The 26,362-nt window shown below is 43.6% G+C and overlaps 2 protein-coding genes across 2 annotated transcripts in view; one reads left to right on the forward strand and one right to left on the reverse strand.

The window, feature by feature from the left end:
* LOC139766628 (uncharacterized) overlaps window positions 1-24,759 on the forward strand; it is a 55,173-nt gene extending 30,414 nt beyond the window's left edge. Inside the window, exons 2-6 of the mRNA XM_071695499.1 lie at window positions 10,408-11,380; window positions 12,257-12,436; window positions 13,696-13,797; window positions 19,051-19,155; window positions 22,203-24,759. Of these exons, the coding sequence (XP_071551600.1) occupies window positions 10,556-11,380; window positions 12,257-12,436; window positions 13,696-13,797; window positions 19,051-19,155; window positions 22,203-23,132 (2,142 nt within the window). The 5' untranslated portion in view covers window positions 10,408-10,555 and the 3' untranslated portion in view covers window positions 23,133-24,759. The remainder of the gene's footprint in view (window positions 1-10,407; window positions 11,381-12,256; window positions 12,437-13,695; window positions 13,798-19,050; window positions 19,156-22,202) is intronic.
* Window positions 1-26,362, reverse strand: part of Papst2 (PAPS transporter 2) — a 114,235-nt gene that overhangs the window by 86,975 nt on the left and 898 nt on the right. The gene's annotated exons all lie outside the window — the stretch shown is intronic.

Consider the following 26,362-nt stretch of genomic DNA (forward strand, 5'->3'; position numbering starts at 1 on the left):
ATCAACCTCATTTTCTTTTGATTATTATTTTTTGGATCGAGAGAGAGAGAGAGAGAGAGAGAGAGAGAGAGAGAGAGAGAGAGAGAGAGAGAGAGAGAGAGAGAGAGAGAGAGAGAGAGAGAGGGAATGATTATACAAAAACTACACACAAATCCGGGATCTTGACAACAGTACAAACATGGAACACCCTTGGTTCCCTCGAAGCCTCGAAGCACTCAGGGAGGCTCCAGTCATCCATTAATGTACACAGTGAGCAATGTTTACCTTTGCTTGGTGAATCACCTGAAAAAAGCACGAATGCATACACAACCTCACCAGTCAGGCGGAGGTATACCAATAAGGCACCGAAAGCACGACTTTCAGAGAGCAACCCACAAGCATCACAAATCTTACACCGTACGTCTGTACACACTTCAGTCTACTCTCCCATTTCAAATTGCCCCTTTGCCTGTCGCACATCTTCTTTTCCTTCTCTAACCACCCTATCAAGAGAGAGAGAGAGAGAGAGAGAGAGAGAGAGAGAGAGAGAGAGAGAGAGAGAGAGAGAGAGAGAGAGAGAGAGAGAATATGACCAACACTTTGGTATGAGCGTTAGAAAGTGTTAAGGATCAGGACACATTATGCAAAAGGTTTGGCTAGAACCCTCGCCTGGCCGGTTCCCTTACGTCACTACCTGTCCAGCTGCGGTCGGTAGAGACTCCGGTTTAGCCTTGATCATTATTACCTCAGCAGGGACTGTGTATTACTGTGTGTGTGTGTGTGTGTGTGTGTGTGTGTGTGTGTGTGTGTCATTTTCTATTTGTACATACGAGAAGGGAGCTTCTACACCCGCGGGACCTTCATATAACTTTATAGGCTTTTTCCTGCGCTCTCAGCATTCATATCTTTTTTTTTTTTTTTACTTCACATTGTTCCATATTAACATTCTGTTGTTATCAAAGTATTGCGTTCAGTTTCCTGTCGCTACTCTAGTTATTCGTCTCTTGCCGGTCTCAAGGAAGTGCTCACCATCGACACTGAGATTGATGTAAACATCTTGACTACTGTCATCCTATACTTCCTCTGTCCTTCTCTCGTCCCAAGTAGGTATATCCATGGCCACTGTCCCCATCCTGGTACCTCACTTCCCTTACTACAGGTTCTACCTTTCTTGCTCTCCGTCGGACCTTCTCTAGCATAATGATTAACATGGTGATGTATGCACTAATAATGGTCTTATATTGTTAACATTAACTTATCGTAATCCATTTACCAAAGGGTAATCTTTGCAGTGATCGACAGATAATTTACCTTCTTTACAATGCTCTTAATCAATGCAGTGTTCTGCAGACAGACTGAGTGTACCAGGTCAACTTTTACATCCTTTTGATACTTATATTCCAGTAAGCTTTCTTTTGTTAGGAGACAGGAATAGCCAACCACTGCGTCCTATCTTTTCACTTTACAGTTGGTCGGGTGAAATTTCATCACTGGCGTATCTGACCGAAGATAAAGCCTCCATATGTTTCTTTGTAGTTTACAAACCGTTACAGTCCTAAATAATTCTAAACTCTCTCATAAATTTGGCATCATTCAAGAACATTTTCAAGTATGACCCGAGTCCCTACCACATGTTATGTATATATATATACATGAAAATAACATCAGCCCTAAGACTGCGCCTTGTGGCACACCACTTGTTACTTTAATCCAGTGTGACGTGGAACCTCTCATATGTAACCTTTGTTCCCTTCCACCGAGTTAGTTGTCGACCCACCACAGAAATCCCTCCCTCTTACGTCTGTCTGATAATCTAGTTTTTAACCAACTCCCTGTGTGAGGAACAGCGCAAAATGACTTATGGCAGATCAAGGTCACACAGTCTACCACTCTTACTTCTTTATCCTTTGAACAAGTGATCATTCTACCACATAGGTCTAAGAGGCTTATCATTTATGACCTCCATCCTCAGAATCCCATGCTGCCTCTCACTTTGCAGGTATTCACTTATTTGCTCCGATTATTACAATTCTGTTTTGAAGTATCTTAAACACCTCACTTATTAGTGACGCTAGTCTGTCGTTGAACACGTCTTGTCTGTTCACTTTATCAATATTAAACACGACGTTTGTTGCCTTCCACTCTCTTGGCCCTAATCCCTCCTGAATAAGTTCCTGGACATCTCAAGTAACCCGTCAAGTGTGTCTGTAACCTTCTTAAGTACAAAGAGAGAGATTTCACCAAGGATATGTGCCTTATAAGCATCAAAGACCCTACAATGGTCTACTAATATCTTGTCTAACACCATTCAAGCTTTCCATGATCTCTCCTCTACCCCGTGTGGTCACTTGCCGGTGCTGTGTCCTTCACAGTAAATCCACTTAGAAACTTAGCATTCAGCTCCTCTTATACTTCCTCCCCAACTTCAGACGGCAGACCTTCCTAGAGAATCTTTCAGTCTGATTATTCACTTTTTAAATCACACTTCGGATTATCATTTACTTTATCAACAATGTAATTTGTTTGGGAGATATACTTCTTGCTCTCTGAAGTTTATCCTTACGCTGCCTGATTGCTGTGCCATCTGTATGTTTTCTATAATACGTCTCTATTTTCTTTAAATCTTTGACACATTTTGTGGAACTCGTGTGTGTGTGTGTGTGTGTGTGTGTGTGTGTGTGTGTGTGTGTGTGTGTGTGTGTGTGTGTTAAATGAGGTAGTGTTACAGATGGAATCATATGTATGGTTGTGGTTGAGTTATGGTGGTGTGCTGCAAGCTGGGTGATACGAGAAGCCACAGCGGCTGTAGTGCTTATTAATCGCAGAATGTTGTACAGGCCGCTATAACAACATGGACACAGTGTTAACGTTGTACAAGACCTGTGCAGCACAATCTCAGAAAAACAACTAAATAAAAGGAATACAAGTAGACATAACAGCGGCTGAAACTCTCGGTCTCTTCCTCATACAGGTGTAGCTGTCTTGACTGGTGATCTCGTTGTCTTAGCCTCACCGCTTGAGTTCTCTTGGTTCCTCCCTGACAACATGATAATTATCTTGTATTACCCACACACCCCAAGTTGTCTTCTTTACACAAAATATTCTTTTTATTCTTCTTATTCTTCTTCACAGAACTCGAGTTCTTTGATATCTTCCTCATGGAGAACGTTTTGTCCTGCTATCTTCACCACACAGCGTGAATTGTCTCGTTTTCCTCAGGGAGTCCGGATTGACTTTATATCGCCATCTCTAATAGACACAAATTAACCACTCATCTTTCAGAATTTGTCTGAATTATCTTCCTTATCATGAACCACTTTATCTTGGTTGTCTGCCTCATCCCGTCCAGTTATCTTCCTCACTTAAACTCGGCTGATCATGGAGGCACACTGGGCCAGGGAAGGTATTCTGGAGCCTCCCGCACATCGTACTAAACGTAACAATTGTTGTACACGATCACCGGCAGTCATTATCACTATAGTCTTTTCATTCACTACATTAGAGAGTTACTACATCGCCCATATTCATCAGTTCTCATTCCAAAGCGGCAGAGGCGAATTACCATTGATTCAATATTCAAAGTGCGTCACTGTGGCGCCATAAATACCGCCAGTGTTGCCAAGGCTGGGAAGGAAGGCGGAGGGAACCTTGAACACTTTTTTTTTTTCTATATGTAAATGCTGTTTCTAGACGACGAAAACTGGTAGAATCAGAGACACGCATAAAAAGCCAAACAATATGCTATTCTCATAACGGGATATGATATACATCGCACGAAGGAACAAAGGGTAACAACATCAGATATTGTAGAAGAAAAGAGAAAAATATTCAAACACCAATTTCGAACGTGTGATTTATGAAAAACAAAAAAGTTGTTAAACAGATGTTCTGTATACAGATTGTCAAGAAAAGCATTCATCAGAATATGTCACGACGCCAAGAACATACAGAACGCTCGTTAATGATTCAGTCTTACCCCTTCAGCAACACGACGACACGACCCTTGAGCACGACGGTACTACCCTTGAAGACAACAGTACCACCCTTAACCACGACGGTACGACCACTGAGCATGAAGATACGACCCTTGAGCACGACGGTACGACCACTGAACGTGAAGATACAGTAACCAAACCTTTGACTGGATCTATCAAATAGTGAGAAAAAATATATCATCTGTCAGCAGTCCTGATGATTAGACCTGATGCTGGATCTCCCGATTTTATGACACTTGCGAGGAAGTCGACTTGTCTCATACGGTTGGCAGGTGGGTGTCAAGTTGCCGACAAGGCTCCGCTGGTGTCAAGCGAAAGGGAGATTTACAGGTTTCCACAGCCTTCGGCCGCCGACTCATTTAGTATCAAGTTACTTTTAAATCATAGACATATAATTAAGATATTACAGAAATGAGTGAATTCAACAATCATATATATATATATATATATATATATATATATATATATATATATATATATATATATATATATATATATATATATTATCTTTATTATACTTAACCGCCGTCTTCCGCGTTAGCGAGGTAGTGCATGGAAACAGACGAGGAATGGCCCAACTCACCCACATACACATGTATATACACAAACGCCCACACACGCACATATACATACACATACATTTCAATGTATGAATATGTATACCTACACAGACATATACATATACATATCCATACTTGTTGCCTTCATCCATTCTCGTCACCACCCTGCCACACACGAAATAGCATCCCCACCCTCCAGCGAGGCAGCGCCAGGAACAGACAAAAAGGGGCACATTCGTCCACACTCAGTCTCTAGGTGTCATGTGTAATGCATGGAAACCACAGCTCCCTTTCCAAATCCAGACCTCACAGACCTTTCCATGGTTTACCCCGGACGCTTCACATGCCCTGGTTCAATCCACTGACAGCACGTCGACCCCGGTATACCACATCTTTCCAATTCACTCTGTTCCTTGCACACCTTTCAACCTCCTGTATGTTTAGGCCCCGATCGCTATGGATCCCCCTCATTCCAATATATATATATATATATATATATATATATATATATATATATATATATATATATATATATATATATATATATATATATTTTTTTTTTTTTTTTTTTTTTTTTTTTTATACTTTGTCGCTGTCTCCCGCGTTTGCGAGGTAGCGCAAGGAAACAGACGAAAGAAATGGCCCAACCCTCCCCATACACATGTACATACACACGTCCACACACGCAAATATACATACCTACACAGCTTTCCATGGTTTACCCCGGACGCTTCACATGCCTTGATTCAATCCACTGACAGCACGTCAACCCCTGTATACCACATCGCTCCAATTCACTCTATTCCTTGCCCTCCTTTCACCCTCCTGCATGTTCAGGCCCCGATCACACAAAATCCTTTTCACTCCATCTTTCCACCTCCAATTTGGTCTCCCTCTTCTCCTCGTTCCCTCCACCTCCGACACATATATCCTCTTGGTCAATCTTTCCTCACTCATTCTCTCCATGTGCCCAAACCATTTCAAAACACCCTCTTCTGCTCTCTCAACCACGCTCTTTTTATTTCCACACATCTCTCTTACCCTTACGTTACTTACTCGATCAAACCACCTCACACCACACATTGTCCTCAAACATCTCATTTCCAGCACATCCATCCTCCTGCGCACAACTCTATCCATAGCCCACGCCTCGCAACCATACAACATTGTTGGAACTACTATTCCTTCAAACATACCCATTTTTGCTTTCCGGGATAATGTTCTCGACTTCCACACATTTTTCAAGGCTCCCAAAATTTTCGCCCCCTCCCCCACCCTATGATCCACTTCCGCTTCCATGGTTCCATCCGTTGACAGATCCACTCCCAGATATCTAAAACACTTCACTTCCTCCAGTTTTTCTCCATTCAAACTCACCTCCCAATTGACTTGACCCTCAACCCTACTGTACCTAATAACCTTGCTCTTATTCACATTTACTCTTAACTTTCTTCTTCCACACACTTTACCAAACTCCGTCACCAGCTTCTGCAGTTTCTCACATGAATCCGCCACCAGCGCTGTATCATCAGCGAACAACAACTGACTCACTTCCCAAGCTCTCTCATCCCCAACAGACCTCATACTTGCCCCTCTTTCCAAGACTCTTGCATTTACCTCCCTAACAACCCCATCCATAAACAAATTAAACAACCATGGAGACATCACACACCCCTGCCGCAAACCTACATTCACTGAGAACCAATCACTTTCCTCTCTTCCTACACGTACACATGCCTTACATCCTCGATAAAAACTTTTCACTGCTTCTAACAACTTGCCTCCCACACCATATATTCTTAATACCTTCCACAGAGCATCTCTATCAACTCTATCATATATATATATATATATATTCTTTTTTTTTATATTTTTCGCCATTTCCCTCATTGGCGAGGTAGCGTTAAGAACAGAGGACTGAGCCTTTGAGGGAATATCCTCACTTGGCCTCCTTCTCTGTTCCTTCTTTTGGAAAATAAAAAACGAGAGGGGAGGATTTCCAGCCCCCCGCTCCCTCCCGTTTTAGTCGCCTTCTACGACACGCAGGGAATACGTGAGAAGTATTCTTTCTCCCCTATCCCCAGGGATAGTATATATATATATATATATATATATATATATATATATATATATATATATATATATATATATATATATATATATATATATATATACTGGAATCAACGCACTGGGCTTGCGTTGGGCTACACCAGGATCAGCAAGGCTGCATCATCGTCTACTGACGAAAGAGAAAACAGTCTTGTCAAAGAGTTCATTCCGTAGGAGTCCACTTCCCTGCTAATGGAAGAATTACAGTTTGGAAGTTGCAGGACATCCTTAAGCGAATGGGGTCCTGGGATTACATAATAATGATAATGATGATAACACTAGTTATGATAATGATATTATTATTATTTTTAACAATGCTATACCTTTAAATGTCTAAATGGCTCCTAGAGCGCTCAGGGCGGGAAGTTGTAAATATGAATATGCGTTAATGTTGGAAGAGCACACGGCAATTGACGAAAAAGAGTTCATTGTCTTCATAAAGAAGTTACTTATGTGATAATCTGAATCATGTCTGTTATGCTGTAGAGATGCGTGGTACCCAGAGCGAAAACGTAGCTTGTATAACTAGTACACGTCTTGCTAGGGGAGTTTCTGATGAGGTTATGTGTGGTTGGTGGTGTTTGAAACGGATTTGGGAGGGCGTTCGCTTAAATGATTTTCATTTCATTTCTGTATGTATGTTTCGTCATTGCTATGTTTGTCGTGTGAGGGGTACATATATATGTTTTATAAGGTTCCAAAATGAACGTGTCGAGCGTACGAAGTAGAACTGTATTATTAATAATCTTATTTCCTTGTGTAAGTTGAATGTTTGTCTTGCTAGGCAGCTGGTGACTGTTCATAGCGCATTGTGTTGTTTATAGGTTTGTTGTATTTGATTTTGACAAGGTGGATGGCCAGGCAGATGAAGCACATCTGTAGGATGAAACGGATGAATTGTCATAGTGACTTGCGTACGTGGGATACTGAGGAATTCTTTTTCTTGTCCTTATCTGGTACAAGTAAGCGTTCTAAAGTAATTTAAACGGTGGGGGAATGAATGCCATACGTGTGTCGTGCATAATGCATAATGCTCTGTAAGTGTGAAATTTCATATTGTAGAAGTGGTTTGGCCATTTAAAGTGATAGAAGGGTGTAGGATGGGTTTATGTCCGTCAGGGGTTAAGAGAGAGGTAGTGCCTTTTGCGAGGATGCAGACAACCTGTTTTGCGTGAGCCAGTGTTCTATTTGTGTGTCGTAGTGTTACATGTTTATTGCTGCCTGGGTAATGTCTGAGTGATGTGATGTGACTGTACGGCCACCAGCAACATTAGAGGACTTTCACGCTGTGTTCTGCAAGAGGTGATGGAAGGTATGTGTGGGAAGAGATCAAAGAGGGTTGTGGAAGGAACTGCACTGATAAGACGGCCTTGATTAGAGCATTCAATTCCCCCTGCCGTCTTAGCTATCATAAAAGAATCGTCATAATGGACTTCATCAGCGGACTGGTATAAATCAGCAAGAGCAGTAAATACTGGGAATTCATCAATTAGGCGTTGAGCAGATAGTGCAGTCTCTTGATTAGCCAGGCCGCAGACTCTGCCTCATTCCTGTTCTAGATCACCAGTCCCGCAACGCACACGCAACCACCCTCGACCAAGTGAAAAAACTCACCCGAGTATTCAAGGAATTTCGGAGAGGGATGTATGCTGCTTCGACGGCCTTTCTCGTGCACTTATTCATGCTCCGGTCTAACATGTGAGCCTCACCCCATGTGAAGTAGATGTGCACTCTTGTCGATATGCATAACTCTCTGGCATCCTGTGCTCTTTGGACGCCGCCCAACCTATCATCATTAACCCGTTTCTCAGATTACTCTCTCCACGGTAAGCCTCATCACATCCGCTACACGGTAATGTCATACACCGAGTCCTTCAACACTGTTCATTACTTTCCGCATACTAGTTCATTCATCGATCTTCATTCACCCTTCGATGTCAGAAAAGTATGTGTTCGTGTCTATCAAAAAATCCCTTTGGGACGGCTGCCTCTCGTGAGTTAGGAACTGCCATGAATTTATTCCACTTTCTTCTGGTGCTTCGTTCTGCACATAGCCTGCTTCTTTCCATAATTTTCATGGGCGTGTTTTGAAGTTGCATCGGCAAAGCTCCGGAGTAGGCCAGCTTTCGTAACGTCTCGATTATCTACATGACGTTTAGGAGGGAGGTTAGTACAGCGAGAAAAACAAGAGGGCGAGTGGGAGCATCAGTGAAAGGGGCAGATGAGGAAGTGGCAGTGGGCAGAGATGAGGTGAAGGGGAGGTGGTGTGCTTTGAAGGACTGATTAAGTCCGGTGTGATGAAATGCTCAAACAAGAGCACTACTACAACCTTGTATTTTACTGCCACCTTAACTCCACCATATGTCACTATGAAAGCCACACACACACACACACACACACACACACACGGACCTTCGTGGTGTATAAGATTGCGTTACTGACCATCATGCATGCACGGGCCGCCTGGGATCAAACCCGCATAGGTTCGAATCCTGGTTGCGGCAGCCGGTCCACAGTCCTCCCTGCTGTTTATCCTCCCCTGAGGGCTAGTGTGTGTGTGTGTGTGTGTGTGTGTGTGTGTGTGTGTGTGTGTGTGTGTGTGCGCGCGCGCGCGCGCAAATATACAGAGGAGCAAGGACATGTTGCATATGTCTAAAGTTAAGAGATAGGGCAAAACAAGTGTAAAACTCTCTGCCCCTAACAAACAAGCAAATTATAATCATATACACACAGGTGTAGGGCCTTAATTGAAATATAGAAATGATTATGAAACGGAAGAAGAAGAGACAAAGGAAAGTACTTACGACTATGGAGGAAGTAAAAAACCTGTCTTTTAATGTGCCAGGTCAAAGTTATTGGGAAAGGCAAGAGAACCCCTTCAGCAATCTACCTACCTAAGCCTATCTCGTTAAATTCGTTCCCTCTCTCTCTCTCTCTCTCTCTCTCTCTCTCTCTCTCTCTCTCTCTCTCTCTCTCTCTCTCTCTCTCTCTCTCTCTCTCTCTCTCTCTCTCTCTCTCTCTCTCTGACCCTAGGTGTCACCAACATTCAGAGTCATTGTTTCCAGGCCGTAGCACCATCCAGTGAAAAGGGTGGTGGAGCTGGCTTCCGGTACCGGCTGTGGGTGAACGTCACTCACTACGTCATTCATTCACTACCTTTCCCGTACGTTGACGTTGCTACGCGGAAGGGGAGCTACACTGATGTGAAAAGTCCTCTCATCTACTAATACTTCCTGGGAATTCTATGTGAAACTTTAACGGAAATAAAGAGTTGTCAAGTGTAAGCACGAAAGGCGTTCTCGTCTGGCTCGAAAAAAAACCCCCGAACGATGCCTGCTGTACGACGATAGTTATTACCTACGATAATCATGTCATTACTTCGAATCTATGGTTACCAATTTTCCAATTACCTACGTTGTTATCAATCAGAAATGTTTAGTTCACGTACAATTGCCTTGTTCGTAGATACTCTGGAGAGATTGAGGCCACAAGGGTGAACCACAAGCTGCCTTGCTCAAGTTCAGTTTAGGGGCTCGATATGTTTCCTGATATCTATCGTTTCAAACAAATCAACACGTCAGAAAAGTCGCCGTCATTTTGCGAGTACTTTCCCTCCTGCATTTGGCTCGTATCCTGCGGTATGTCCTCGGGTATCACGAGTTAATTGGTGTAATGCCTAATTTAAGTAGCTTTCTTTTTCCTTTTGCCATTCTTTTTTTTTTGTATCATGCAATATGTCTTTCTCATGGTAATTTCCCCAACAGAATTTTCATGTTGAGTGATATGGGAACAGGAAATGCAGTGAACAAAGTGAAGTGATAAAATGACACTATATAAACTCTAGTTACAGTGAATCTGATATTTGATAATCAGTTCGATATCTGGTCAAAGAAATTAACAGAACAAGGAGCTATGTACTGTCACAACGGGAAGTCGATCTGTGTCCTCCTGTTCCTTTTGGTGTGGAGTCAGCAAAGCTGGGCGCAGGATGAAGCGCCTCCACCGCAGCCTTCAGACCCAGTCATCAACGGCCACACCGCAAGTTCAGTGGAAACGCGAGAGCAGCAGGTGAGGCTGGAGGGAGTGACTGGCTTTGTAAATGACCCAAGAGGAGCACCAGTGCAGCTGCAAGAGGGGCAACCTGGGTTACCGGGAAGCACAGGCTTTCCCGAGAATTCGGCCGGGAGCACCGACATAAGAGCAGAAGAGGCGCCAGATGGGGGAAGGGTCATCACCAACGCCCAAACAGAAATCTCCGTAGAGGCAACAGAACACAGACCAGACGCGATCACTGGTTTCGTCAATGGCCCGACGGGGATATCTGTAGAGGCAGAGCAGAGGGCAGACGGGATCACAGGCATCGCTGAAGATCTGAGAGGAAATCCCGCCGAGGCAGGACAGAGGACAGACGGGGTCACGAGCTACGACAATGGCTCGACCAGCAACCTCGCAGAGACAGATGAAAATGAGAGGTCAGGAGGGGTCGCAGAGCTTGTTGATGACCCCATCATGATTCCCGTAGCAGAGGAAGAACTGAAACCTGGCGGGGTCGCAGGAATGGTCAATGGCCCAACAGGTATATCCGTAGAGGCAGAAGAGGAACGAAGGTCAGGCGGGGTGAGTGGTGATTCTGAAGGCCTATCAGAAAGCTTAGTAAAGAGTAGCCAACAGCCGTCAAGGTCCAGCAACAGAGGAGTGCTCTCTACGGCTCCTGAGGAGGCCCACCAAACGAGACAGGTTAGTCAAAGTCTTGGGTTCTGGTGGTGGGGTACCTAGGGTAGGATTCTGTACCCTTAGTTTCTTTCTTTCCTCTCTCTTGAAACTTCATGATCTGGGTTACTGATGAGGAGAATATGAAACTGAGGATGTACCTGGTGCATGAGACTGCTAAGTGCAAAATTCAGGCATCAGGATATTTCCCCTCATCTTTACCTACAGCGTCTCACTGTAACCGAGTCTTGTCTTCAGGCATTAATACCTCTGACAAGTTGTAACGGAGAGCACAAGTAGGAATTACTTTAAATTAAAACACTTTTTACCGTGTGATGCAATCTTGGTCGTGGTTCAGTTGGATGTAGGATAAAGACAACGTTCGAGTGACTCTTACATGTGGCCGAGTTAATGGAGTGTGAGTGATCACCTACAGCGCCAGACGGACGAGTTTACAAGACTTAAAAAAATCATATATAATGATCCTGACCAAGGCGTCCGCTCCAGCTCGATCCTGACTGACTCACTGACTCCTTGACTTTGACGCGACCTTTCGATTTCCAGACGTGAGCGCCGTTTGGATGTTTCAAGGTTAAATCCTGTGGCAAGCTGGATCATCAGAGTAAATCATCTGCTCTCGAAAAGTTTGAGTGATATAAAGACTAACAGACGAACAGGTAAGGTATAGACATGAGGTCCAAAAGTCTTGCCCATGGTGAAGCTGGACTGAGTCACCTCACTCTGGGAAGAATTGACTAGTTACTCCTGCGAGAGCAAACAAGAAATACAGGCGCTTGTGACTGTAAATAGACTTAGGTAATTGACTGTGTCCACCTCTCAGCAAGACGCGAATACCTTATGAGGTTAAACGCCCTGTTTTCAAAGTGCTCTATATTCTTGCAGCAACTGCCGGCAGGGCTGCACATCGACACCGCCGACTGGTCGAAGGACTCGGCTCACTACAACTTCAAGGGAGGGGAGTGGTCGCTGGTGGACCTACCAGACCCCTCCCATCCGGCCATCCCCGCCCCAGAAGTGCCAGGACCCGCCCTCGTCGTCGTCACCCGCGAGTACCTGAAGAAGGTAAGACATCCGAAGGGGAAGGCACGAAGGTAGCAGGTGACACAAGACCCCTTTTTTGCCCCGTAATGACAACAGACGGGAGGGAGCTGAGGTTCATTACTCCTATCTAGTTAGTGACAACTTGGTTGACGGAAACAACAGTCAAGGTCTCTTCCTGAAATAGTCTGTTGTTGTTTTGTTAGTCATGACGTCAGAGGGCAGCTCGCGTCAGCGCAGAGAGGAATTTCCGTATAATGATGTGAACCGCTGTTACTCTCAGCTCAGAAGGGATGGAATACATGGGAGTAAAGGAAGTTAAGGAAGTGGGAAGATTAGGAGAAAAATAGAAAATAGAGAATTAGATTCAGGGGTTCAAGCGAAGAGAGAGAGAGAGAAAGAATAACAAAACGGAGGAGGTGACTATAAATCTCCCGGGCAAATGAACGCAGACTGATGGCTGACATGGAAGGTCTGCGTATCAGAAGGTAAACGAAGGTCAAGTGTCAAGGGAAAGAGAAAGGGAATAAGAAATGTGTGTGTGTGTGTGTGTGTGTGTGTGTGTGTGTGTGTGTGTGTGTGTGTGTGTGTATGTGTGTGTGTAATGGGGAGGGGCGTCGGAGGGGGAAACAGTAGGTGAGAAGCAGAAGGAAAGGAAATAAGTCTGCCTGGAGAGGAGAGAGAGAGAGAGAGAGAGAGAGAGAGAGAGAGAGAGAGAGAGAGAGAGAGAGAGAGAGAGAGAGAGAGAGGAATAGTGAAGGAAGGAGAGACAGATGTGATGAGACAATAAGACTAGGACATGGAGAAGACATGGCAGGAGGAGGAGGGGAGGACGAGAACAGGGGTGTCACAAGAGAGAACAAGGTAGGAGAAGACATGGCAGGAGGCAGGGAAGACAATGAGAGGACGTTGTGACAGGAGAGGACACAACAGAGATAAAGCAAGAGGCAGAGGATTATTGTGACAAATACATTTCATCAATTCTTTCATTTTCAGTATTTTTCGTAGTGTTTCTCTTTATAACTAAATTCATAATAATAATAGTAATAATAATGATAATAACAATGACAAAATAATGATAATATAGTATTAGTAGTATTAGGATATTATGATAATGATAATAATAAATAATAATGATGATAAATAATAATAATAATAATAATAATAATAATAATGATAACTGATAAAAGCCTGAGAGGTATGATGGTAGTGATGGTGGTAGGTGTGGCAGGTGTAAGACAAAAGGTGTGGACTGACGAGCGTGTGTGTGTGTGGCTCAACAGGTGTACGTGCAGCGGGGGATGTCGGGCCTGACCAACGTTACGCTACACTACCGCTTCTTCCTGACCGAAGGGGTGGCTCCCAACGGCGTCCCAGAACTCAAAGTAAGTCTGTCTGTCTTTCTGTCTTTCAGCCCACAAACCTGCAGTCGGCAGATCATGTATCATGTATATATACATGCATGCATAACCTACAATGATTTCTTCACAACAAAGTTACGTCGGACGCCAGAAATAACAACGCGAGTTACAAGACAGCAGGAGATGCACCACGGAACATTGGAGTAAACTTCCGCCACATACTTTCAAGGTTACGTCTGGAAATACTGTTTAAAGTCGGCTGGACAAATGCTTCAATGATACTGATTATCCGGGGGTTGGCCTGGAGGGTTAAGATACGATATGCACGTATCTCAACATTTTCTTTTTTCTTCCTCATTGCATCCGGCTTCAGATACGAGATCAGAACAGATCTTCCATTCATATCATTATCATATTTCAATGGTAGTGTCTTCTCTCTATTCTGCATAGTGTTGCCTCATAGACGCTGTCCTGCCGGTTGAGGTAAAGGAGGAAGTGCTGGGCGTGGAGGAGCCTTCTGCTTTACTATACTGTCTCCATCTACAGTGGTGGGTGGGGAGGAGCCTTCTGCTTTACTATCCCGTCCCCATCTTGGAATATAGGTTACCATTAATGTCTTCCTGATTACGACCCTGTCACAAACCATCATATCTTTTGTTATGTTCTTCCCAAGTTCTTCCCAGCAATCTTAGTCCCGTGTCACAGCCCTCCCCCACCTCCCCTCCCATATCCTCACCTCTCCTTCCCTTCCGTCTCAGAGCTGCCGTCCCTCCCCCGTTCCATCCCCTCCAAACACTTCCTCTCCCTCCCGTTCCTCCATCTCTGAGCTTCTCTACCTCTAAACGCTTCCATCCGTCCTCATCGTCCAGAGTACCATTGCCCTCTCTCTCTCTCTCTCTCTCTCTCTCTCTCTCTCTCTCTCTCTCTCTCTCTCTCTCTCTCTCTCTCTCCACAGATCCGTACAATCTCCCCCCTACTCTTCCTCCGGCAGCTCCCTCCACTATGTAATTACAAACGCCCACTCCCTCTTTACCCCCGCCACTTAATTTTTCTCCTACCCTTCTCCTCCTTATTCCAAACTCTCCCTGACCCTCCATTCTATCTTCAAAGTCGTCCACCAATCCAGTCCTTTCAACCTCCAAACTTCCCCAACTCCCGGCCACCTTCTGTACCTTCAAAGCCCACCTCCCGATACCTCCCGACGACTCCCATCTCCCTCAAAACATCTTTATCCTGCCCCTCCAGACTCCCCCCCCCCCTCTTCCCTTACCTCAGTCCCTTCCATTTCTAACCTCTTGCCCTGACCGCCACACGCCTCACACCTCATCCTATGTACCCTTTCCTACATTGACCCTTCCCTTTACACCCTTTCCTTGGTTACTCTTGCCCCTTCCTGTCTACCTTCCCTCTGTCATAACATTTGTCCTACATGCTCCTCTACTTCTTTCCCCTCCCCACCCCTCTCATCCCTCCCTCTCGTCCCTTCCTCTCGTCTCTCCCTCTCGTCTCTCCCTCTCGTCCCTCTTACCCCCTCTATCCTCCCTTCCCCACCATGGTAGCATCGCATGATCACGGCTGATTCTGTCGACCACCCCTGGACGTGGGTTGTACCTGCTGCTGCTGCGGGGTGGGTCTGATTGAGGCCGCGATACCACTTTGTTTACCGACACTTTCATGGATACCAACTCGTTGCACGACAACACCAGATAAGCCACACGGAATGAACGGTTCCAACGGATATTCACACGGAACGAACGGATCCAACAGAGATTATCCACACGGAATGTACGGATCCAACAGAGAACAGGCACACGGGACGAACGGACCGAACGAAGATAAGCCACGCAGACAGGTGTCGGATGGGGATATGCCACGCGGACAGGTGTCGAATGGGGATAAAGCCACGCGGACAGAACGGGAGATCCGAGGGACATAAGGCTGCAAGGAAGAAGACTCGACCTTGTAAAACAAGAATGAAGAGGGAAATTAAACGAAGACTTTTTGACCAGGGTAGTGTGGCGATCATCTACAGTGTCACGTGCAATATCTGCCAGCTGTACATATAGACATTCTGCCAGTCAGTCAGCCAGTCTGCCAGTCAGGTAGCCAACTGTGTAGTCCACCAGTTCCACTATGCTTCGACAACTGTGACCACAGGAATCCGACTGACTGAACTATAGTAAAACACTGAATCGTCACAGCCGTTTGGATCATCCCAGGCACCACAGCTGTGTGAACTTCCCCAGCTGTTTGGGTCTCCCCAGCTACCACAGCTGTCTGGATGACCCCAGCTATCACACAGCTGTCTGGATTACCCCCAGCTGTCACACAGCTTTCTGGATCACCCCAGCTGTCACACAGCTTTCTGGATCACTCCAGCTGCCGCACAGCTGTCACGACTACTCCAGCAGTCTGGACCACTCCATATGAACCTTGCTACACAACCTTACATATCTTTTTCTTTTCACTTACAGCGATACATATCGACCTTTTGATTTCTTACAACCCATCTACTTTCTTATCAGCTTTACACCAAATTCTGTAAAAGACTAAAAAACATAGAACATTTGGAAAAGTTTTTAGACCTTATTGTAAAAACCGACAGATCACACACACACACACACACACACACACACACACACACACACACACACATCACATAATGCCCTCCGATAACAAGGATTCGAACCAGGACCTTTTGGGTGGTATCCGCTCGGCTGCCACGCAAAAGGTCCTGGTTTGAATCCTTGCTGTTGGAGGGCATTATGTGTTTTATGAAAGTTCGCCTTCATATGCACTACATTAGTGTGTGTGTATATATATATATATACAGCGCTGGTGGCTGATTCATGTGAGAAACTGCAGAAGCTGGTGACTGAGTTTGGTAAAGTGTGTGGAAGAAGAAAGTTAAGAGTAAATGTGAATAAGAGCAAGGTTATTAGGTACAGTAGGGTTGAGGGTCAAGTCAATTGGGAGGTGAGTTTGAATGGAGAAAAACTGGAGGAAGTGAAGTGTTTTAGATATCTGGGAGTGGATCTGTCAGCGGATGGAACCATGGAAGCGGAAGTGGATCATAGGGTGGGGGAGGGGGCGAAAATTTTGGGAGCCTTGAAAAATGTGTGGAAGTCGAGAACATTATCTCGGAAAGCAAAAATGGGTATGTTTGAAGGAATAGTGGTTCCAACAATGTTGTATGGTTGCGAGGCGTGGGCTATGGATAGAGTTGTGCGCAGGAGGATGGATGTGCTGGAAATGAGATGTTTGAGGACAATGTGTGGTGTGAGGTGGTTTGATCGAGTAAGTAACGTAAGGGTAAGAGAGATGTGTGGAAATAAAAAGAGCGTGGTTGAGAGAGCAGAAGAGGGTGTTTTGAAATGGTTTGGGCACATGGAGAGAATGAGTGCGGAAAGATTGACCAAGAGGATATATGTGTCGGAGGTGGAGGGAACGAGGAGAAGAGGGAGACCAAATTGGAGGTGGAAAGATGGAGTGAAAAAGATTTTGTGTGATCGGGGCCTGAACATGCAGGAGGGTGAAAGGAGGGCAAGGAATAGAGTGAATTGGAGCGATGTGGTATACAGGGGTTGACGTGCTGTCAGTGGATTGAATCAAGGCATGTGAAGCGTCTGGGGTAAACCATGGAAAGCTGTGTAGGTATGTATATTTGCGTGTGTGGACGTGTGTATGTACATGTGTATGGGGGGGGGGGTTGGGCCATTTCTTTCGTCTGTTTCCTTGCGCTACCTCGCAAACGCGGGAGACAGCGACAAAGTATAAAAAAAAAAAAAAAAAAATATATATATATATATATATATATATATATATATATATATATATATATATATATATATATATATATATATAATCAGTATGTATATAGACAGAGTGATAGGGTGATATATTCAGATAATTTTTCTTTCCTTTTTTTGAAGACTTCAATTACGCGTCCCTCAATATCCAATAAAACCAGTCCCACATGACAGTATCCAAGACCTGTTCCAAGATGACCTAGACAGCGTTCCTCAGGGATGTGTGTTTGTGTGTGTGTGTGTGTGTGTGTGTGTGTTTCTCATTTACCTCGCAACACAACCCTCACCAGGTCGGTGCCTCTGTCGCTTCACACCTACATCTCTTTTTCTAACTTGCCACAGAGATTGATATTTCTGGTGATTCCAGAGTACCAACTCCCAGTTTACCTTGACGCTTTAATGATTAGGTATTTTCAGAGTGCACATAAGTTTGATCTGGTGCTCTCTGTCATCACAGCAGATTTTGCAGACACAGAGGTGTCATAATGTTTTCATCACAGATTACAGATTGCGAACACTTAGAGATGATGACATGGCGTTCTTTGTCTCATAGACACAAAAGTGTAGCCTAGTTCTTCTTTGCGATCTCTGCACGTCACAGTTTACAAACACTCAAAGCTGACCTGGTGCTCTTATTCAACACGACACAGCACCGACTTTGACGTTAGAATATAATGCATCTTACAGACAATATGTGCACAAGAACTTTAACAGAGTGTCGTAAAGCATCGGTACATATGAACGACCTTATGTTACTTTAATACATATCACAAACCCTCAGAACAAAACATTGCAGACTCTCACAGAAAACCACACAGACTACAGACTCCTACAGGACATCACAGACGCTGAAATTATGATGTCAGAGACTTCAGATTGCGGTGTTACTGTTCATGGACCCTCAGAATACATCGTTATAAGATTCAGACTCTCAGAGTACTTAAGTACCTATCAAGTGCCTATATGTACAAAATGATAAATCAAAAGCTTTCCGATCGCAATTCAACAAATTAAAGACCCTCGTGTTACGAAACGGAAGAACACAGACACAGATACGTAAAATCATCTGGTATAAGGCACATCCGCGTCTTTTAAACCGGCTCTTTTCTACTTGTAATATTTATACTATTTTGATTGATTTATTGAACAACAGGGGGCTACATATCTGGTTGATGATACATTATTTTCCTTATATTCATACTTCATAAGATGACTTTTCTATAATCTATCAAGTTTTCTTACGAACATGCGAACCCTTTGCTTCACCATCATCCCCTTCATAATGTATTCCATGTTTTAGCATATTCTGTAAGTACATATCTTCTTCCTAATGCTTATTGTCGGTTTTAAAAATTCTATGCTGATGTCCTTGTATCTAAATCATATCCTTCAGGTATTAATTTTAAGACTACAGAGTAAGGATGGCCGCACCACACACCATAGAATCTGACCCATATGAATATTACAGGTGTATCAGGTAGTGGGCAATAGTCCTAGTCTCCTGGCCACTGAGACGACCCGAGGCGCCTGGTCCGACCGCACCGTCCATCTCTCCGAGTCAGGCCCTTTCACCGTAAGTATCATTTATACGTTGAGGCTTCTCGATAAGGAGGTGAGTAACGCATCCCTCACGGTCCAAGATGTATTTAGGTTCATGCTATTAAGTTTACGATAGTGTCCTTGCTATGACTATATGCAGTTCTGGTACATATATAAGTAGATTCGAATCTCTAGGCGTGGGACTAGTTATTACGGAAGTAGATCCGAATCATGGTGACAACAAGTTATACTTAACAGAAGTTCAAGTCTTTGCCTCGGACCAGCTTTTTCAGGTTGTGCAACCCTCGCTACCGGACAGGTTTTTCGGGATGTATATTGGAGTTGCCGCCATTGGACACGTTATTCATGTAGATAGCCACACCACATGACATTCGAGGAGTGTTTTTCAGTCCTGCCAAGACAAAGTTTGATTCATTTCTGTCAGGATCCCAGTAAAAAAAATCAATCCTGTATCATGATTTACCATTCATGGGTGATCTATTGTAAATGTACAACAAATCATTTATCCAATCTTGTACATATTGAGCGAGTCACGTCTCTGCCAACCGTTATTGAAAATATTTCCATTGCTACAAGAAATATATGTGAACCGCAATGTCTTGATGATAAAATATAACTATGGTCTCCGCTATTACCTCTGTGTTTACGTGATTTATCTAATCTTGTCTTTGTACATTCATTTATTCAGGTTTTGGAGCTGTTTACATTGGATCCTCTTAGCGAGCGGCTCAGTAGCTAGTTAGTCAAAACTTGTTGACTCGATAACCCGATAAGATCCCGTTTGATGACACCATAAGCTTCCCATACAGTAGTGGGTTTCAGGTGGCTGGCTCAGGAAATGTGGGGCATGATATGTTTAAGAGAAAGATGTGAGCGTCCTTGGGTAAGCAACAGAGCAACTTGACCAGGCTGCCATGGCGGCCGCCAGGAAGCCTCGTCATTCCCTTTCCTCCTGTGCTCGCCAACGTTACCCCAAGCTAAGCATTTGTCTGGTTTACTTTTATTTGTGTAGGCTGGGATGTAGTCCTTGTTTAATTTCCGTGATGAATGTTTCACATAATTAAACTTATATGATTGTAATTTTCAATACCGAAGGTCGGAATCTGAGTTATGACTAGGCTTAGGTCTGAAGTTAGAGGTTGTTGCGTTTCGTCGTAATCTATAATACATAAAGGACAAAAACTTAATACACTGCGCTCATATTTTTGACCGTCTTACTTTTGATCATTTTATCTTTTTTTTTTTAAGAACAATATAATATCCTGATTTCAATAGTGCAATCCTTAAAAGTATATCATTGGTTATACTGTATCCTGTTGCCTTCCCCTGCCGCTCCCCGCATCTTATGACCTTACATGTTCAGTTCCTATGTCTGTATCATTCTTACATGACCAAGGTGAGCTACACGCAAGGAAGTTCCTTAAAACGCCCTAACAATGTATTTGTAACAGTGTCAGTACCGGGAGTTTACGAAGTCTCATTTCCCCCAAGGATTATTGCCAACAGCGTTAGAGTGCACAAGTAGGCAAGTACGATTTAAACTATTTGTACATGGCTGTTTAAATTGTCACATATCCCCACGCCATTTTTTTGAGAAAAAAAAAAAATGATACAAGCCATAATTTGCTTGCTAGATTAAAAGAACATGATCGTCATACTTATGTACTCAATTTCATACTAGGTTCTTGCAGTAACGAGCTTCCAGTCATCACAGTACGAGGACTAGTATTGCGCGTGGCCAAAGTTATTTCCATAAGACGTGGTTACACTCAAGGCAGTTGATAAGAAGTTGGTGGGCGTCTCTCCTAACCCTGGCTGGGTTAGATCGACGGGTCAATGGAGGGATTATCATGCCAGCCACGAGCACTGTACAACTATTAGAACACGCCGGGCAGGTGAAAAACATGCACCAGGGAACAGAGAAACCGAGTTAAGTCAGGAGACACTAAGGAACCAAGGGGCCGAGCGAATATGGCAGAGAGAAGTTGTATAATCTGGCCAACCCCTTGAACAAGACGAGGCGACCCTTAAGTATGATGATTTCACCCTTAACCTCCTGACCTTTAAGGTCAAGTAAAGCCATTTATCCAAGGATCGTACCGTCATTCTGAAGAGGTTGAACTTTAAGGACTCACAAGAAGACCAACTAGCCAAACTGACCCAGCAGTAAATGAACATGTCTCACGTCTGTGATTCTTGGTGGCTTAATTTTTTTTTTTTTTTGAACTTTCAGTGATAAGAAGAGAATTCCGGCATTTATGAGAGTTAAACTTATTTTTCCTCCGTAAATAGTTGGTCGATACAAAAACTGCAAATGATGCTTAGTTGGCGTGGGTATATTCATACCACAAGTTAATCCTGTATTGTGTTGTTGGTCAAGTTTTGTGGTGAAGAGTGTCTTCTCTCTTCTTCTAGTCGTTACTTTTGGTAAAACGATCACGGAGAATACGAACGTTATATACTGTTGTACCTCATAAATGATCAGTGTCTCGGTAGCGTAGCATCACTTTTCTTTTTTTTTTTAAGTTTCGTATTAATGGTTCGATCTCCGAGACAGTCGACGTTTTGTGACTTACCTTGAAACTCTCACGAGTTTGGTATTTTGTTTTGCGTGGTAAGGTGATGGGACACATGTAGGATACCGGTCCTTACAGATGTATGTCCTCACTTTTTATCATTTCCTGTCTAATGTGGCGCAAGTGCCATTAAAGTCACTCTCGAGCTAGTACGTGGAGTCGTTGGTGTTTGTCAGGTCTGAGTAAGCTTCCTGGGGTTGGCATTGTTTTCTCTAATGATTTCAGCGAAAGAAAAAGTGATCAGTATGCCACCCTGACATTTTATGAAAATGCTTCTTTATACTGTCTCGTATATTGAACAGTCACTGTTATAAAGTTTTATAGGTATGGATGAACAAGATGTTTTCCCGATGTTTGATGACTAGAAAAAGATAGTGCAATATAGTTCTCTTACTCTACTCTTCAAAATATCTCAGCTCTTCTCTTTCCAGTACTCTTACTTAAAGTAAGTCTGAGAGAGGTTAACATCAGTATTCTCTTGCAGATCACATTTGAAGGCCGCCTCAACATGGAGGGAAATGAGATTGCTATTGATGACGTGACCATCAGCGGGATCAGTGACGGAGGTCGGGGACTGGCTGAGGGCAAGGATGCCCTACCCTCTGGTGAGGCAGCATCGCCTCCTGACGCGGACGACGCTCCAGTGTTAGACGTTGAAGAGGGACACACCGTGAATGCTACAGACGGAAATGTGCCGCAGAAAGCAAACGACACTTTGGATACTCTTGAAAGCACACAGCAAGGAGGAGGAAATCCTGAAGACCTACTGACAACTGTAGTGAATCAGGAAACAGTTCCAGAAGTTACGGTAAACTCAGACGTGGCGGCTGAGTTTCCAGAGGAAACGGAAGCAACAGCTCAAGGTATTAACTCAACGGAGGCTCCTTCCGATGTTGAATTACTTAGTCCATCCGGAGGGATGGTGGAAGCCACGGGTGGCGCCGATTCTCAAGATGGTATGACCACTGTGCCTGTCCTTATCCCAACACCAGTAGACAGTATACCAGTCGATGAGGAGTTAATTAACACCGAAAACGAGACAGCCGCTCTTAACTCCGTACCAGACAGTATCGCACTTGGCGAAGAACAGGGAACAGTTGTTTCTTCCCTCACCCCAGACATTGAACAGGGTATTGCAGAAAACGATGCGGGAGATGGTGAAGTGACTAGTAATGGAAACGAGACAGTCCTACCTACAACAGAGAGTGAGATGGTTATTAATGAGAATGAAACACTCGCTTCTACTACAAACGGTCAGCTTGTTAGCGAAGGAAACACAACAGAGGGTCTCCTAGAAACCACCGTAGATTTCGATGGCACAAGGGAACCTGAGAATAACACGAGCATGATAACAACCCACAACCTTCCACCAACGTCTCATCTCATCCCATTCCGAAGGAGATGCCAGACCTAGACAAGACAACCCTGGCCACCTCTGGGATGACAGTCAGCCGAGAAAACTTCACACGTTCCCCAACACATCCCGTGGCGTCTGAGGAAATCCCAAAGGGGGCTTTTGTTACACATGAGGCAAACAACGTCCCAAACAATAGCTCTGGGGGAACCCTAGAGGCTTCGGGTCCCCCTGTAGTCTCTCGCCTCCCTGTCTCCACCACCTTAGAAACGTTCCCCAAAACCAGCTCGGCCTCCCCTTCAGGAAGCACCAATGCAACTGCTCCTGAGGCGTCCGAGACAAAGCCTGTTGCCAGAACCCCGTGGGGAGTATTCCAGGTCTTTCTGGTACTATGTCTGCTTGGATCAGTCGTCCTGGGATTTCTCTACTGGCGGAAAAAGCGACGGCAAGACGACGAGATACCCGTCTTTACCAGGTCTTCCCATGCCGACTACCACAACCCAACCTTCTCCCCAGACGACGACTCCAGCTTCGCCTCCTACGGAGCAAGGCACAGTTACAAGTCCTTCGAGTAGCCAAGAGTCCACAGGATGTGTGTGTGTGTGTGTGTGTGTGTGAGTGTAATAGATCATTTACATTATGAAGATATGACATACTTGCTGATGAAAGAGTCATTTTCGCGTCGGATCTTCCAATGTTAACCTAACTACATACAATGACTGACGTGAACAGGAATCACGCTTGCTCTCTGGGGCCGAGGACAGTACAAGCAAACCTACTGCTCGCATTCGTGTAGCCAAAATGAACTATAGTGTCGTTAACCACAATGTTTAAGATCCTTATATATATATATATATATATATATATATATATATATATATATATATATATATATATATATGCACTATCCCAGGACCCCTTTTCCAAGAGCTCCTGCAGCCCCAGGTTTGTGCTACTTCCAGTAGCACGGAGTCTCAGAGAGGCTTTAACGAGACCTTGCTCTTGATGACACAGCCTCGCCAAAGGTGATTTTTCACTCCCGGAGGTGGCGTCCGCAAAAGCATACACACACACACACACACACACACACACACACTACAAGTATGAAAGAACTCCTTGTATATCTATCTACACAAATTTATTCCATGTATTAAATGTACATAAAACGAACAGTAACGGTGTTTATCTCCAAGGTTGTACTCCCGACTCTATTAACATTCCTCCATATCTATTTTCTCTGTACTATGACGTGAAGAACCATCGCCATTCACCGAGTTCAGCCGATAAGTATTGAATTTATATGTATATAAAGAGTTTCTTGAAACATGTCTTGGGTTTGTTGTTATCTACCTGTACTGACAAGATCTATAAACAATGTGATAAATATAATACAACACCCACAAAAAGAATTATAGATCCACTCATTCAAACAATAAGCTAGCGAAACTGGCCAGCATGAATCTAAGACATAGATCAACAGGCTGTTATAATATTTGAGTCATCCCTACACTATTAACATTTTCTTTAAAACATCTCGGTACCGAAAGTCAACTGTAACTCTGCGTTCTCACAATAGACAAATCATTTTCATCTTGTGAAATTACCCTCTTCTCACAGGATATTCTAGATCCCTCGTTATATGTAAGAGAATGTACAGCACTTTCCCAAATATACTATTTTCAAGAGTCTTGTAAATTTTATTACTGAAAATATTTTTTTAAGTTAAGGTTCAGGTAATGTAGATGGTAATGTTGATTGTTTGCGGGAATGAAGTGCACTTTGATGACAATTAATGAAATAAAGAAAAGAACTTCACTACCAACATAATAAGAACCGATGTTGCCACTAGTTCGTCCCTAACTAGTTCGTACAGACTGTTATATCTGTCGGAACTCATCAAATGCACTCGCCTCGGCTTTGTCCACCTTTCAGTGGGATGATTACTCGAGTTGTTGATGGGCAATATCCCCTGGTCCCATTTAGTTGCCTTGTATTACAATTGGTAAAAATATGTCGTGAAAAATGATTAGCCGATCATATGTTGATAATCATGCAACCAGTGGTTACTTTGCGGTGTGACAAAATCCTGAAGTATGACGGAATTAGCCGAAATATACTCGTGATACACCCTATACCATCCAGATCGCTTGTGTTCAGATGACATGGCGGAAGAAAGTTTGATATAAAAGATACGTGACCAATCAAAGCAAAAAATAATTTTACTCTAGTGCTCTAACCTGATCGATCCCTAAATATCGACATACATTGTTTTTTACACTAAGTTATTTCCTTCCAAGGAAAAGAAAGGACATATAAAGATAGCAGAACAACCAAAGAGACAAGTGAAATGAACCATAATCTATCCAAGAATAATAGATGGCTCATTGAGGGGGAGTACTTGTAAGGTTAGTGGTTACAGTTAAAATGCACCCTTCCCTAAGCGGTGGTGCCACCTGGTTTTTTTATATTGCGATTTGATGCACTTTTATGCCGGAGTTAGAAAAATATCAGAATAACAGTGTATACCGTTCAAACTGCTTCCTTGTTTGTATGATTTGCCGACACTTGGGACCCCTACTGAGAAAATTAGGTTTAAAGAAATTTCTGGCCTCCCTTATTATGTCAGTGAATGATGATGAGAAAATGATTAATAACTTGTTCGATGATCTATCTAACTTCAGTTGTCAATACATACATACATTCATGCATATGAATCCTGTATAGTTATCAAGGTATTTCGCTGACGAAGTCCGTGGCTTCATGTGACGATTAACGTATACAATGTCACATGTTTTATCGTACAGATGCCAAAGGCCGTATGTTTAGCGAGAGTATATATATGGTCTTGAACACCTACAATATTCGTGATTTTTCGTCATGTGGTGACGCCTGACGACCCCAACAACCCTGGCAGTCGATAAGCCTAAAGCCAAAATAACCGACCAGAGCAACAAATCTGGAACGCAACACATGAAAGTAAACAAAAAGGATAGATGTGAGATGCATAGACATTCTAAACGTAATACAAAATCTGTACACAATCATATCCAATAATGTCGGACCTTTCAAGCTCTGGTTGCTGGTGAATAATCAGAATTGCTGTTAGGTTGTAGTAGTTTACAAATTCAACAAAGTTAAAGTCTTCATTTCTAAACACTTTGTGTTTACCGGTGTCTGATCATTTATGATGGTTATTGTGACACAATGATTGCAACAAAACTGATCACTTGCAGACGCATGGACATACGCAGGATGTCCACCGCAGGAGGCAAAGGGTAGAGATCTAGAGA

The sequence above is a fragment of the Panulirus ornatus genome, chromosome 58 (genome assembly GCF_036320965.1).
Source record: "Panulirus ornatus isolate Po-2019 chromosome 58, ASM3632096v1, whole genome shotgun sequence".
Classification (NCBI taxonomy): domain Eukaryota; kingdom Metazoa; phylum Arthropoda; class Malacostraca; order Decapoda; family Palinuridae; genus Panulirus; species Panulirus ornatus.